General features: G+C 38.1%; 1 protein-coding gene across 1 annotated transcript; it reads right to left on the bottom strand.

Annotated features, from left to right (window-relative positions):
• Positions 1 to 6,548: 6,548 nt before the first annotated feature.
• On the bottom strand, positions 6,549 to 9,063 carry LOC147523781 (uncharacterized). Its single transcript, XM_086572360.1, has 4 exons — positions 8,916 to 9,063; positions 8,143 to 8,796; positions 7,067 to 8,077; positions 6,549 to 6,988 (listed from the first exon to the last, which is right to left on the bottom strand). The coding sequence occupies exons 1-4, from the start codon at positions 9,061 to 9,063 to the stop codon at positions 6,549 to 6,551; spliced, it is 2,253 nt and encodes a 750-aa protein (XP_086428486.1).
• Between the last annotated feature and the right edge of the window lie 5,689 nt (positions 9,064 to 14,752).

The following is a 14,752-nucleotide window of genomic DNA, read 5'->3' as shown; positions in this document are numbered from 1 at the left end:
GCCTTGTTGCATATGGTCAATGCAATCGCACTTTGCGAAACAAGATTAGTATAACTAATAATAAATCACTCATTTATGATCTAAGTTTTTTTCTCTCATCCTTGCTTAAGGACAAGCAAAATGCTATTTGGGGGTGGTGACCAACTCCCAAATGTGCGTTTTATTTCCCATATATTGATGCATTACAGTCCCTCTTACGCTTAACGAAAATATATCTCATAGCTTTTACTGCATTTTTTAGGTTAAGGAGTATTTTAGACCACTTATCATAAAAGCTGCATCTTAACACCAAAAGGAGCCTTAATCATGCTTATTATGAAGACCAGTAGCTGCTATGGAAAAGTGTTGAAAAAGTCAAAGTCAACAATCAAAAAACTCAAATCAGAAGACCAAAGATGGAGGCCCTTATTTCAAATTATGAAGACTTATCCCTAAACCTATCTTGGTCAAGAAGGCACTCATAAAACAAAAGCAAAAGCAAAAGTGAAAGGGGTGAGGTGTCTTATTTAGAATGGATGAGGGCAAATATGTAAATGGCAAAAGTAGGGGTATATAAAAAAAACTAAAGATAGAGAACTCATCCATTGTCTTATGATCCAAACCATTTGGTTTGTTTATTTTCTTGTCTTGTTTTTCAATTCATGTTTTTAATTTCTTGTTATTTCATTTCATTTATTTCAATAAACTTGTTATTTCATTTCCTTTATTTCAGTTATTGTTATTTGTTTCAATCTTCATCTTGTTTGCTTGTTTCGTTTCAATGTTTTAATCAATCTTCCTTTCATGTTTTCAAGTCATTTTAAATCAACAATCAAAGCTTTCAAGTTCATTAGCTTAGTACCATTATAAGATTCAATAGTCTACCTTTCTTCTTCTATCTCCCTTACTCAAACTCTATACAATTTAGGATGAACCTCAACTTCTAAACTCTTTTGAAGTATACTTCCACCAATACTAAAGCTTCAGGACCACATAAATCCGAGTATACTAGATCAAGAACATTTTCTTTGCAGTGAGAGAGGGATCTTTGGAAAGATACTCTATGTTGCTTTCCAACCAAACAATGAGTACATCTATTTAAATGCTTACTTTTGATGTTTGACAACACCTTTTGCTTGGCAAGAACTTCCATGCCTTTCTCTCCCATATGACATAATCTCTTATATCATAGTTCGATGGAAACTTCTTCTTGTGTCGCATTTAACTCTGTTTTACACAAACTATATAGCTTGTGTCTTATAAAGCAAACAACACTTCTTCCCTTTAGCTACCCACAAAGAAACCTCTGCTTAGTTTCCATACCTCATTACCAAACGAGCTCTGAAAACCATCATCATCTAACTTTCCAACTGAAATTAGGCTTAGTCGAAGATTGGGGACATGTTTTACATCCTTGAGTGTCAAGGTGTAATCGGCACTAGTTTCCACATGAACCTTGCTAATCCATATAATCCTTAAGACTCCACTGTTACCCAATCTTCACCCCACCAAAATCACCACATTTGTAGGTAGTGAAGAAACTCATGTGCGGTGCACATGATTACCACTCTGGTATCTACCACCCATTATGTATCCTGACATAAGGTACTAACACAACACTTACCACAATCTGACATAATTCCCAATAGATCATCATCTGAAACTACTACTATAGTATCTCGGCTTGTGCTTCCATTCCTCAATACCATGTCTTCATGTATACAATTATTCTTCTCATCTCTCTTTAGTGATCTACACTCATACTTGAAGTGACTCTTGGTGGCACAGTAGTTGCATTATCTCTCTTTCTTAGGAGTTCTAGATTCAGCCCTAGATTTGCTTATGTCATCACCTCTAGAATGAGGTGGTTTTCTATTCTTACCTCTCCCCCGCTTTTATGTGACAAAGATATCTAAGTGAGAAGAGCTACTCTATGAACCCCTTCTTGTCTTCTCATTTAACAATACACTGGTAACCATTTTCATTGAAACAATTCCATCCTTAGCGGCTTCACTAAGAGAAACTGCTAAAGTCTCCCAACTATTGAGTAGAGAGTTCAATAGTAACAAAACCTCAACTTCGTCACCTATATCAATCTTCATCAAATGCAACTAATTGATGGTATTTTGTACTTCATTAAAATGCCCAGACATTCAAGAACCTTCTTTGTACTTCGAGTTAGCAAACTTCTTAATGACTAACACTTTGTTTCCCGTAAACTTCTTCTTATAGATGCATTCCAATTTCTTCCACTAGCTAAAAGCGGTAGTCTCTTGGGATATATGGTGGAATACATTATCGTCAATCCACTATCAAATGTATCTAATAGCTTTTCTATCAAACATGTTCCAATCGGCCATGGATACTGCATCTGGATTTACTCATCCATTCTCAATGGGTTGTGCGAAGTCTTTGTAATAAAACAAGTCTTCTATCTTGGTTTTCCAAATGGTGTAGTTACTTCTATTTAGACTAGTCATGTGAGTGTTTATAGAATAATCCATCTCAACAAACTATTTCAACTCAAACATCCTCTTAGGAATTTAATCAAACACCTTTCGAGCAAAATTTGGAACAACAGCCTTTGTGATTGATCTTATAACCACGACTCTGATACCACTTGTTAGGGAAAATGATACCAATTGATCCCCACTAAGATAGTTCGTATATATATGGACACACTAAACTCCAATCAAAATCCAAACTTTCACTACAACCAACAACCACAAACTTAAACTATGGAATTAACTATCACAAACAAGCAATAGTAATGTAAAGTAAAAACATAACACAATGAGACACAAGATATACCGTGGTTCGGCCAATGATGCCTACTTCCACAAGAGCAAATACTTTTATAAGAGTGGGAAGGAAGATTACAATCACTCCTCTCAAGTATCTCCAAACTTACTAGATCTCTCTACACTAATCTCTCTCCTTACAAGTCTTTTATCTTTGCAAGGGTTTTTTCTCAATTTTGGTTGCTCCCAAAATTGGTTTATCTCTCTCATATGTTATGGGTCAAAACCCTAACTTCTTTTATATATATAGTATCATGAAATTTTGGTTTAAAATGAAATTTTGGTTCATCTCGGTTTATTTGCGAAAAATTGAAACTTTGCATATGCAAAGCCATAGGGGTGTGAGCCTCTCTCACAAAGCATAATTGAGGGCGTCGTCTGCCCCTATAGTGATCCTCCTATCAGTACTCATGTCTTGGCATACTCACCTCATGAGGCGTGCGCTCCTCACACAAGGCATATCCAAGGGCATGTGCCCCTATGGTGCTCCCAAATAGTTCTTACCCAATCTTCACATGGTAAGGGACCACCTAACAATTTGTATCTTGAGAGTATTGCCACAAAAAATTATTCAAATCCAAATATTTTAATCATGTATACTCTTCAAAGTCGGAACTGAATAAGGGGTTGTTTGTTTTTTGTTTTTTATTTTTTATTTTTGAGCATTTGGAGACATTAGTGTTCAGTGGTGTCGAAAGTTTTGTTTTTTGAAGAGTCCTCAGCGTTAAGTGGAAAAAATCTTCACCGTCCACGGTAAAACCCACGCTGAATGTTGAATTTGTTTCTTGTCCAAGAATATGACGAACAAGCCCTTCATCTTCCCAAATTCATCTTTTCATTTTCATATCATAGTAGAAAAGAGAGGTCATCTGACCCCTTGGGTCTAGACAAAATTAAATATGTTCGTTGGGTATTCTTTGTTACAGGCTTATAACAACCTAGTAAAGGGATACATGTCCATTTGTTTTCATTTATTTTAGACAATTTTTTTTTTATTTATTTATTTAAAAGCAAAAGTAAAACAAGAAAACATGCCCATTACTAGAAATAAATAAAATTTGATTGTTTAAAACAGAAAATTATTGTGTTCCATATTAATTTATATAAAAAAAATGAAAGAGATTATTTATTCAATTTTCTTTTATAAGCAATTAAGTTATTGTTCAAAATTAGATACCAAAGTAAAATTGTTAAAAAGATTTGTATTCAACATTGAGAGAGTGATCTAATTCAACATTCATACTTGAGTCTGGCTATGCAATAACCGGTTACTGGATTGCAATCCCTAACCGTTGCAAATTACAGCCCACGTGTCTACCGCTTAACCCCACTAACTTCTCATTAGTCTCTAACGTGTAGGATTTTCTTTTCCATTTTAATTTCTAACCAGAAAGATAAAAGTAAGAAGTAAAAATTAAAACCCATACCCATGAAATAGAACAACAAAGCTCCCCATACTGAGTTGGATTTGAAGTGACAAACCATGTAGAACCTTAAAGGCAAGACCAAGAGTTCAAAATGGTACAACTCGAGCCAACTGATGAAGACTGAGATGGAAGTAATTTTCACTCTACTTCTTAATCTTCAAAGATTATACGAAGTGATGAATCAATTCACAGTGCTAAAGTCCTTCTAGAGTTATGAGATAGAACGGATTCTAATATGGTCATTGTCCTTGGCAAGACGAAAATCATTGAAAGCAAGATTGAGTCTCTCTACCAGCCAAGGCAGAAAATCTCGACGAGATTTCCATGATCTCAACGAGATATCTCAGTATTTCAAGGGTCCAAGATCAAGATATCCGAGATATCTCAACAGAATATTCAACTTATTTTTTTCCGAGATATCTTGCAATTTCCGAGATGAATTTTGATCTCGACGAGATTTTCGAGATATCTCGTTTGACTTGTTGACCATTTTTTTACCCCCCGATAAACTGACAATTAAATTAAAGGTTAATTGGAATGAGTTCATCATCCAACATACACTTTGGAAGATCCGTCATAGCTTTTTGGTGGTTAGACCAACCTGCGAGCTGATGAGCATCCCCATTAAAAGTCCTACTTAGCCATCTAAAACTACTGATAGCTATGTACCTAATAAGAAGGTTTTTTACAGAGTTATATAAGGCTGTCAAAGGCCAGCTACAAACTGCTCTATTGAAATTCTTTATCACCTCTGCATAATCACCTTCGAAGACATAGCTTTCCTCCCCTAACTGGTATGCTAACAGAAGTGCAACTTCTGCAGCCACAATCTCAGCCTCCTCAGGTCCCTGTGCTTTGAACCTTCTTACTCCAGCTCTAATTATCTGACCTTCATCATTACAAGCCACACAACCTGGTCCTGCCCATCCAGTGGTCCTGCAGAAGGAGGCATCAAATCTTATAGTTATGCTATTATTTGGAATGAGTTGGAAAATATAATTTAGCTGAGATGAAGAAGTAGGGTTCAGAGGATTGGGTGTAGAAGTAGCTTCTTTAAAAGCTTGCAAGCATTTTCCCGTTTCCATAGAACACCTTCTGAGCAAATAGTTTATATTTGGTGCCTTGTGTTCAAATTTTACTTCATTCCTGAAGTTCCAAATACCATGCAAAAGGACACAACAAAAAGTGCCAGCTCTCTTTTTGTTATCCTCAGTACTCTTACACCAAACCAGAAACTGATGTATACAATCTTTGATGTTATGTCCTTGAGAAGGCTGAATTCTCAGACCTACCTCAGATGCAAACCATATTGCTCTAGACCAGTTACAGTCAAAGAACATATGTTGCTAAGATTCAATGGTGGCTGCACAAAAAGGACATGCAAAGTCCCCCACCATCTTTCTATGAGTCAGTAGCTCACTCACTGGTAGAGCATTCATATAAAGTTTCCAAAGAAACAATTGTGTGCTAGCAGGCAGATTAGATTTCCAGATGTAGGAGATGGTAGTGGGGTTGAAGCTAGAAGCTTGATCAAGCCAGAGATGCTTATTAAGAAATTGGTAGGCTGACTTAACTGTTGACACCCCTTTACCATCTTCACACCATTTCATCTTATCCCCTTGAGCCCCACTGGGCCTAACCACCACTTCCTGTATCTTTTGAGAAATGAAGGGGTGGAAGCAACTCTCAAGTTTTTCCACATTCCACCCTCCTCCATCTTCTCGAAAAATTTCAGCCACAAACTTTTGTTCCAGACTAGGGTTCTCAACCCCCAGTTATTTAAGAGTTGTAGGGACCCCATCCTTGTTGAGCCAACGATCATGGAGGATAGAGGTAGTGGTGTCATCCCCTATATTCCAGATAAGCCTTCCACTGATTTTGGAGAAAGTTTTATGGATACCCTCCCAGAAATAAGAAGCCTTATCTGGGGGGTATCAACATCACCTATCCAATTTTTGCCATAGATGCTAGCAAAAGTTCTAGTCCATAAGGTGTCTAGATCAGTTGCAGCCTTCCAAGGTAACTTAGCATGCATGGCTATATTCATATCCCTTGCTTTCCTAAAGCCCAAACCTCCATATTTTTTTGGCTTACATATGTGCTCCCACCCAATGGTATGGACACTTTTGTTTGATTCATAAGACCCATTCCAAAAGAAATCCCTATATGCCTTGTCTATTTTGTCACAAGTAGTGATAGGTAACACATAAGTAGACATAGCATATAAGGGGGTAGCCTAAGCTACAAATTGGATCAGAGTTGCTCTTCCAGCTTGGGAGAGCACCCTGGCTTTCCAGCCTTTGATCTTATTATTCACTCTATCTACCAGATAATCAAAATCCTATGTTTTCTTTTGAGAAAGCATTATGGGTACACCCAAATACTTGTCCTTAGGATCAAACAGCTTCATCTTCCAAAACCTTTTTTGCTTTAAGCGATTCCTAAACTTAACATTCCTACTGAAAAAGAGACTAGACTTATCATAGTTTATTTTTTGCCCAGAGGCCTCACAATAAATATCCAAAATGTTTTTCAAAGCTCCACTCTCTTCCATAGAAGCTTTTATGAAGATGATGAGATTATCAGCATAAAAAAGGTAAGCAATGGGAGGAAAGTTCCTTCTAATTTTTATTCCATGAATGGACCCCTGATTTTCAGCCCTAGCAATCATCCGAGATAATGCTTCAGTGATCAGAATGAACAAGTAAGGGGATAGGGGGTCCCCTTGTCTCAACCCCCTCTCAGGCTTAATCTTCTCCATAGGGGAACCATTAAGAAGCACTTGGAAGGAAACAGTGGTTAAACATTAGGACAGGAGGTCCCTCCATCTCTTGCTATACCCCAAGTGTTCAAAAATACCATCAAGAAAGGTCCACTCAACTCTGTCATATGCCTTTGCCATGTCCATCTTTAAAGCAGTCCAACCTTCCTTTTTTGTTTTCATCTGTTTCATGTTATGGAAAATTTCACAAGCCAACCCAATATTATCCCCTATGCTTCTGCCTTTAATAAAGGCTTCTTGGAAGGGGGAAACAATCTTATTTATATGGAACTTAAGCCTATTAGCCAAAATCTTTGAAATAATCTTGTAACTAAAATTGCACAAACTAATAGGTCTTAACTTAGACATGTGGTCAGGGTTAGAAATTTTAGGAATAAGAGCAATATAGGTCTCACTGAAGCAAGGATTCCAAATACTAGAAATAAAAAAATCTCTAACAAAAGCAATGATGCTATTACCAACTACATCCCAGCAGTGCTGAACAAACACACCCTGGAAGCCATCCGGCCCAGGGGCCTTCAGACTTCCCATCTTTCTTACTACTTGCCAAATATCATCATGACTGGGGACAGCAGTAAACAAATCATTCTCTCTATTAGAGATACAAGGTTGAAACAGATCCAAAATACTCTGGTTAGCCTCAAGAACATCAGAAGAAAAAATATCAGAGAAATAGGCATTAATAGCACTACCAATATCTTTCCTGCCCTCCTGCCAAGTACCCTCATTGTCTTTTATTTTGTCAATTTTGTTTTTCCTTCTTATGTATATGGTGGAGAGATGAAAGTACCTAGTATTTCTGCCCCCCTCTTTGATCCATTGGTCAGAAGATTTTTGTTTCCAAAAATCCTCTTCTTTGGTATACCAATCCAGGAGGAAGGATTTAAGCTCTCTTACTTTATTATAGTTCTCCACATTAAAGGGTCTCATAAGCACCTGAGCAAGATTTTTCTGAGTATCCTTAATATTAGAGAAAATATTACCAAACACCTGTTTATTCCACCCAATAAGACTTCTTTTTGTAGCATGCATTTTATTGACAACACTATAATCAGGCATATCATGCATCACAGAGTTCCAAGCACTATCTATACATAGCTTACAAAGACTCATCCAGTAGCCACATTTTAAAAAATCTAAAAGGTTTTTTTACATGTCTCCTCTTTTTTCAGCATATTAATGTGTAAAGACAGGTGATCAAAAAAAGCATTAACAGAGATAGTAACATGGGCATGTGGGAACAGAGTTAGCCATTCAAGTGTAACCAGGGTCCTATCATGTCTTTCTAAAACATGGTCTCCAGGTTTCCTGTTATTATTCCAAGTAAATTTAGGGCCACTAAACCCTAAATCTACTAGGCCCATATCAGATATCATGCTATTAAAATCAAACATATACTTAGTAACTCTACTATGCCCCCCTACCTTTTCATCTAAAGAGGAAATGGCATTGAAATCACCAAATAGACACCAAGGTCCAGGGACTAAGGAAGCCACCTCCCTTAGTTCATTCCATACTTTATTACGATTGCTAGGTACAGGGTCACCATAGTTAAAGGGAAAAAACCAAACCGAATTGCAATTATATTTAGTTAATTTATCTGTTACTTGGTTCCTAGTAGCCCTAAGTATATCCAGGTCCACTCCTCCTTTCCATAGCATAACTAATCTACCACTCAGCCCTTCTACTAGGACCGAGAAACAACAGTCAAGCTTGAGCTCCTTACTGAGACTATCAATCCTCCTAGTACCCGCCTTTGTTTCAGACAAGCAAAGAACATCTACTCTTAAACTACCAATCTGGTTATCTAGATGTTGAATTGCCATGGTAGAACCAATACCCCAGCAATTCCAGGCATAAATTGTCATTTAGGTGAAGGCGACTGTTGGGGGACAGTCACCGCGAACCCTGGAGGAGAGTACAGACCTCCACTGTTAGCCACCCAGTTGTTCTCATTATTCATGTTGTTATCTTCATTCTGTGAACTTTCACCCCTCTGCAGCCTCATGTTGCTTGTATTATTCTCTGGTTTTCCCTGGAAACTGAGCCTTCTAGCAAATGTAGATGCATCCATTGCTAGAGGCTGGGATTGATAGAAGCCCTCAATATCTTATTCATACCCAACCAATTCCTGAGAAGCATAGGTAATCACTCCACACTCTTGATAGGTTTGCCCTACATTCTGCCCAGTATTATTCACCACTGCCAATGGTAGAGATGGAACAATATCCAGTTCATCCAGTCCATCCGACTCAGACTCAAACTCAGAATAAGGGTCTACCATCTCAGCTGAATTAGGTGAAAAAGGCTCAGTTGAAGTGGCTGGCTCACTCCCACCCATAGAAACATTAGACCCAGCTGAGTAACTGGAGATAGGAATAATATTTGCTTCTGTAGGGATCAGCAAGTGGCCTTGACCTCTCCTTCTCATCTTATCAGCTTAGCGTTTAGCCTTTTTGGACTTTCCTGCTATCACTCGGACACTTATTCTAACCCAGATTCCATTTCCATTGTCTGCCATCTCTTCTTCTTCCTCGGAGAAAGCCTTTCTTTTGCTTCCCACTGGTAGTTCAAACCTTTGAATCTCCTTGCACACTCCCAGACCAGACTTCACTCCAGATCTAAAAGGCCATCGCTTCAACCCTTTTTATGCCATCTTTTTAAAGCCCTTTCCATGTGTAGTCTTGCTATGGAATTGATAACAGTGCCCTCAACCTTGGGAAGTAGGGTGACCTTCTTTTGATGTTGTAGACGTTGTAGCTAGATGGGGTGGCTCCTTGGAACTAGAAATAGTTGGTAGGGGAGGGGCTGTTGGTTGCAGCGCACTGATTAGTTCCAAGGTTGCTTCTAGATCTTTCACTTCATGTGACACGTGTTCAGAATTGGTCCTCAAGCCTAAATCCAGATTCTCATTCCATAAGGTTATCTTGTTCTGTCCTGGGTCATGGGCCACCAGGGAATCCAAAAGGGCCAAACGAGCCTGACCAAAGGTGACTACATCCCCTGGTAGGCTGTTTGAATCCAGTGGTGAGGCCTGCATCAAATCCACACCTTATGGCCTATTACAGGTGGCTAGTGCTGGGCCCAATAAGCTTGGCCCATCAATACTATTCACGTGTGGGCTTATGTTAACAGGTACATTTATGGCCGTTGAGCTAGCCGTTGGACCTGTCCTCTGGGACCCATGGCTAGTACCTTATGCATGACTTGTATATTTGTCTTTACCCGCCTTCTGTACTGGTGACGTGGATTGATGCCACCTATCTTGTCTTGCTCGTGTGTTGGAATTCCGACCACCGTAGGCTTGGAGTTCTCCTCCAGTCGCCAGAGTTTCATCATATCTCAGCTTCTGCGGTGTTCCTGAGATAGTAATGGTCTGCTTCCCTAGATAAGCAATACCATTAAAGAAGATGTTCGCTCTCAGTTGACTTGTGAAGTAAGATTTGATGTCTTTCGGTGATCCTCCACATTTGATAAGATCATATCTATGTTGAGCCGGTATCCGACATGTATAATGATCATGTCCTATTACCCCACAGAAGAAACATGAAAGTTCCAACTTTTCATACTTGAACCGTACTGTGATTGTTTCTCCCGTTTCTAGTCTCACCGTCTTATCTTTGTTGAGCCTTTCCTTGATGTCCATCTCCACCCTAAGCCGTGCAACATGTTTGTTTAGTTCAGGTGGGCAAGATAGATCTGTAGCATAGATTGTACCCAAATCCTCGCCAATCTTGCACACATTGGCTTTGTTTATTCTTGAGGTTGGCAGATCCCAGATATGTACCCAGAATTTGACAAGGTCAAACAAATAATCATCCATAGTATTTATCTTGGTCCATTCCTTAACCGAGAAGATGTAACCATACATAACCCAAGGTCCATGTTCCAAGACATGGGTACGCTCAAGAATATCAGTAAAGACTATCTTAACATGTTCTCTGTCTATAAGCTCGAGATTGATTTTACCTTTTGTTTGCCATGTCCTGTGTAAATCCTCACCTAAGCCTTCAAGGTTTATCCCATGGCCTCCATACATCTTTCCCACTATAGTCATCTTTTCATTCACCGGTTTCTCAACGTTGAGGCAGTCGATATGTACCACCTTGTTTTTTTTGGTGAAGAACAACTTGTGCATCTCCTGCTGGAGTTGCTCAATTTTAGTAGTACTGCTCCCATTACCCAAAGATGATTCACCAACCTCGGTGATATGAGAAGACATGATGTTCTAAAAGATAGAAAGATATGTAAGAAAAAGGAGAAGGAGAGAAGAAGATATCCCAGGAAACTAGTAATGTCAGAAGGTAAAAATGAGAAAACAAAAGAAGCAAGGAGAGAGCTAGAAGGTTTGGCTTGTGTTGTTCTGTCACGTGAGATGAGCTACGAATTATCGCTTTTGATCGAGAGAGGTTATGGTATTTTGAATTTTGAATTCAAAGAAAGGGGTACTGCTATCACCTACAGGAAGGCAGCCATTGATTCCAAATTTTGAGCCTCCCTTGTAGCTGAGATGAGATGTCATTGTGGCCATTGACCAGGTTGTAATAGTCTGGGATCTGGAATCATAAAGTGTGATGTGATTTGGATTTTCGGTGCAAAAGAATTTTGATGCATGTGACTTAGATAATGGATGATTTATTGGATGCATGTGACTTAGAATAATGGATGCTTTATTTTTGGCATATTTTGGTCCTTGCAATCCGTGCATAGGGCATTGGATACATTGGATACTGAAGGTGAACGAACTAACGAAATAGTATAAAAAAGAAGCACATCCAGTCATCCACTTACCCAACCATTTTCTTTTCCTTTTCTTGTCGACTGTTTCTCGTCCACCTACTATACGTGAAGAACTGCCTTATACGTGAAGAACATTATATTAAAGTTTTACACTGTCTTATACGTGAAGAACATCATATTAAAGTTTTCAACTATCAAAAGATTGAATATGTAGTTTCTGACTTTCTATACATGCTGAGAGACTATTGGGATTAACGCAAAGACTCTTTTGAAGGGTATTAGCTTCAACAAGCTTAATTTTCTATTTTGCAGAGTGGTCAATCAGTATATACCTCATTTCTCTTCTCTTCATTTCTTAACTGCCACTATAACTGCCACCTTTAAACACTCTGTAAGTCATTCACCACTTAGTTCTAATTGATTATTATGTTTATTTGTTCAGTTTCATGTTTTATTTTTGTATTTTGAGCTGAAAATGAGTTAATTGAAGTAGAATTAGTTAATTGATCAAGTCTTGTAGTTGTTTGTATATTTGGGTTGGGTTTGGATTTTGGTAAAGAATATTGTGGTTAAGTGATTTTAGACCTTTTTAAGTTATGGGGTTTGTTAATTGCTGCTTTTGGTTATCAAAAATCACAATAGATTATGAAAAATCTCTGTGCTTACCATACTTATCCATACTTTGATGCTGATGTTGAGGCTGGTATCCCCAGTCTTTGTAAGTTGTACCTACCGTAAATCCTATAATAGATATGGATGTGTGGAAGCCGATCCCTTGCCCCCATGTCAAACTCAAGTCTCGTATTATGTACTATGCAGCACAAGTTTAAACCTTTAAAGCTAGTGCCTACAAACTTGTCATGGAATTGTAGAGTGTCACATACTCACACTACTAGCATGTGCAGATTTTCCTAAAGTTTACAAGTTATTTTTTTTAATTTCATAATATGTTGACGGTTTGTTAGTTGCTTAGTTTATAATTGTTAATAACTCCTTATGCTTTTGATTGATGTTGACATCTTCATTTTTTACAGTAAAGTTTATCATATGCTCATGCAATAGTATGTATATTAGTATATCTACATCCAATGCAATTATAAAACAACATACTAGTGTGTTTCTAATCTAAAGTCATTCACGTCAACCATATAGAAAATATTGGACCCCTTGCTTTGTCAAAAGAAAAGAAAAAGAAAAAGCTGATTTTCAGCTAATAAAACACTAGGCTTAAAATGGATCGAAGCACCCAATTATCTCAAAAACCAAAATTGGCGTACAATCATTTATGTCTTACAAACGTTTTTAAATGTATGTCTTATATTTTGATTAATTAGTTATATTTGTCTATGTACAGCATTTCAACGTGTTCGGAAAAACAGTTTCGTAGTTACATATTTGTTTAAGATAAAAATGGTTAAGAAAATAGATATTGGTTGGTCTCATGGCGTACCGTTAGATAGCAAGAAGGCGAAGTTTAGATGCAATTACTATGAAACAGAATTTAATAGTGTTGGGGGTCACTCACCTAAAACATTACTTATCTGGGGTTAGTAACCAAGTGGCAAGGTGTAAGGAAGTCCCTGGACATGTAAGAACTGCAATGCAAGACCTACTACAGGATGTCACAAATAAAAAAATTAAAAGACGACAGTTGGAAACTCAAGTCAAGGAAACAATGTGCGCGAATTTGGACGATGATTCCAATGATTCTGACAAAAAAGAAGAAGAAGGTCAGGAGTTTTAGGACACGTAACGGGCACGAAGAAACTCCGTAGCTAGCCAATAGGAAGAAAGACAGCTAGAAGGGGAGGCAAGAAATTTTCTGCAACATACTACTTTTGAGCCAGGAAATGGTTCTGGATCAAGCAAAAAAGGAAAGGGATTCATGGGTTTGAGGAGGTCCAAAACCATGAGATAACAAACAATTTATCCATACACTATTAGACAGTCGGGACATGACCAACCTAGTGTCAAAGACGTGGGTAAAATGAAGACATGGAGGCAGAAGTTGGGTAGACAGATCAGTGCATGGTTCAATTTTGCCGGAGTACCTCCACATGCATTAACAACAAACAATCCATATTACCAACCAACTATTGATTTCATCACGACATGTCCTACTGGAGTGAAAGGACCAATTGGTCAAGAGGTACTGGGAAAATATTTAAAGATGGAAAATGATGATATCGACAAATTCGAAAGGGATGTGGCAGATAAGTATCCAACTTATGGATGCACCATCATGTGTGATGGTTGGTCTGGGACAAGAAGGATGTCCTTCATTAACTTTATGGTTTATTGTGACGAAAAAACAATTTTCAAAAAGTCTTTCGATATCACCATTGAGCCGAAAGATCACAAAACCGTATTTAAGTTAATGAAAAAGGTTGTTGATGAGATAGGTGCACCAAATGTGGTGTAGATAATAACTGATCAAGGTTTTGCCTACAAAAAAGCTAAAAAATTGTTGATGAAGACACCAGGATATAATTTATTTTGGACACCGTGTGGTTATCATTTGATGTTAAAAGATATTGCCAAACACCAGCGGGTGGACGGGTGTAGCAGCAAAGTTCACGCAATTACAAAGTTCATTTACAATGCATCCAGGGTCTTAGCTTTATTGAGGGGGATGTGTGGTGGCAATTTAGTTAGACCTGCAGCAACTAGATTCGCCACAAACTACTTGACTTTCAAAAGTCTTCAGTAGAAAAAGATATTGCTTAGGCAAATGTTCGTGGATCAAAGATATCTCAACACCACACTGGCTCATACAGTAGACGGTATGATGGTTGTGAAGCAAGTCGCTCAAGAGCATTTCTGGAATGAGGTTAACTATGTTATACAAATTCTTGAACCTTTGTACAGATGTCTAAGGTTGTTGGATGGTGACAAGAAACCAACAATGTCATATGTCCAGCAAGCCTTTGAAATAATAATGAGGGAGAAGGTCTCTAAAATCTTTGGAAGTGGTTGGGTCCTTGATATTATCGACAAAAGATGGACAAAACAATTATTGCATG

Source organism: Coptis chinensis, chromosome 1, assembly GCF_015680905.1.
Source record: "Coptis chinensis isolate HL-2020 chromosome 1, ASM1568090v1, whole genome shotgun sequence".
In the NCBI taxonomy this organism is placed as follows: Eukaryota; Viridiplantae; Streptophyta; class Magnoliopsida; order Ranunculales; family Ranunculaceae; genus Coptis; species Coptis chinensis.
The sequence above is the reverse complement of the archived record's forward strand: the minus strand, read 5'-3'. Positions and strand labels throughout refer to the sequence as shown.

Bases quoted from the DNA above. Each gene is read 5' to 3' on its own strand.
- LOC147523781 (XM_086572360.1), bottom strand. From the start codon at position 9,063: ATGGATGCATCTACATTTGCTAGAAGGCTCAGTTTCCAGGGAAAACCA. The intron at 8,797-8,915 runs GTCTGTACTCTC...TTCAACATCTAG, and splicing joins CTGGGTGGCTAACAGTGGAG to ATAACCAGATTGGTAGTTTA. The intron at 6,989-7,066 runs GTATTTTTGAAC...TTTCCTTCCAAG, and splicing joins TGAGTGGACCTTTCTTGATG to TGCTTCTTAATGGTTCCCCT.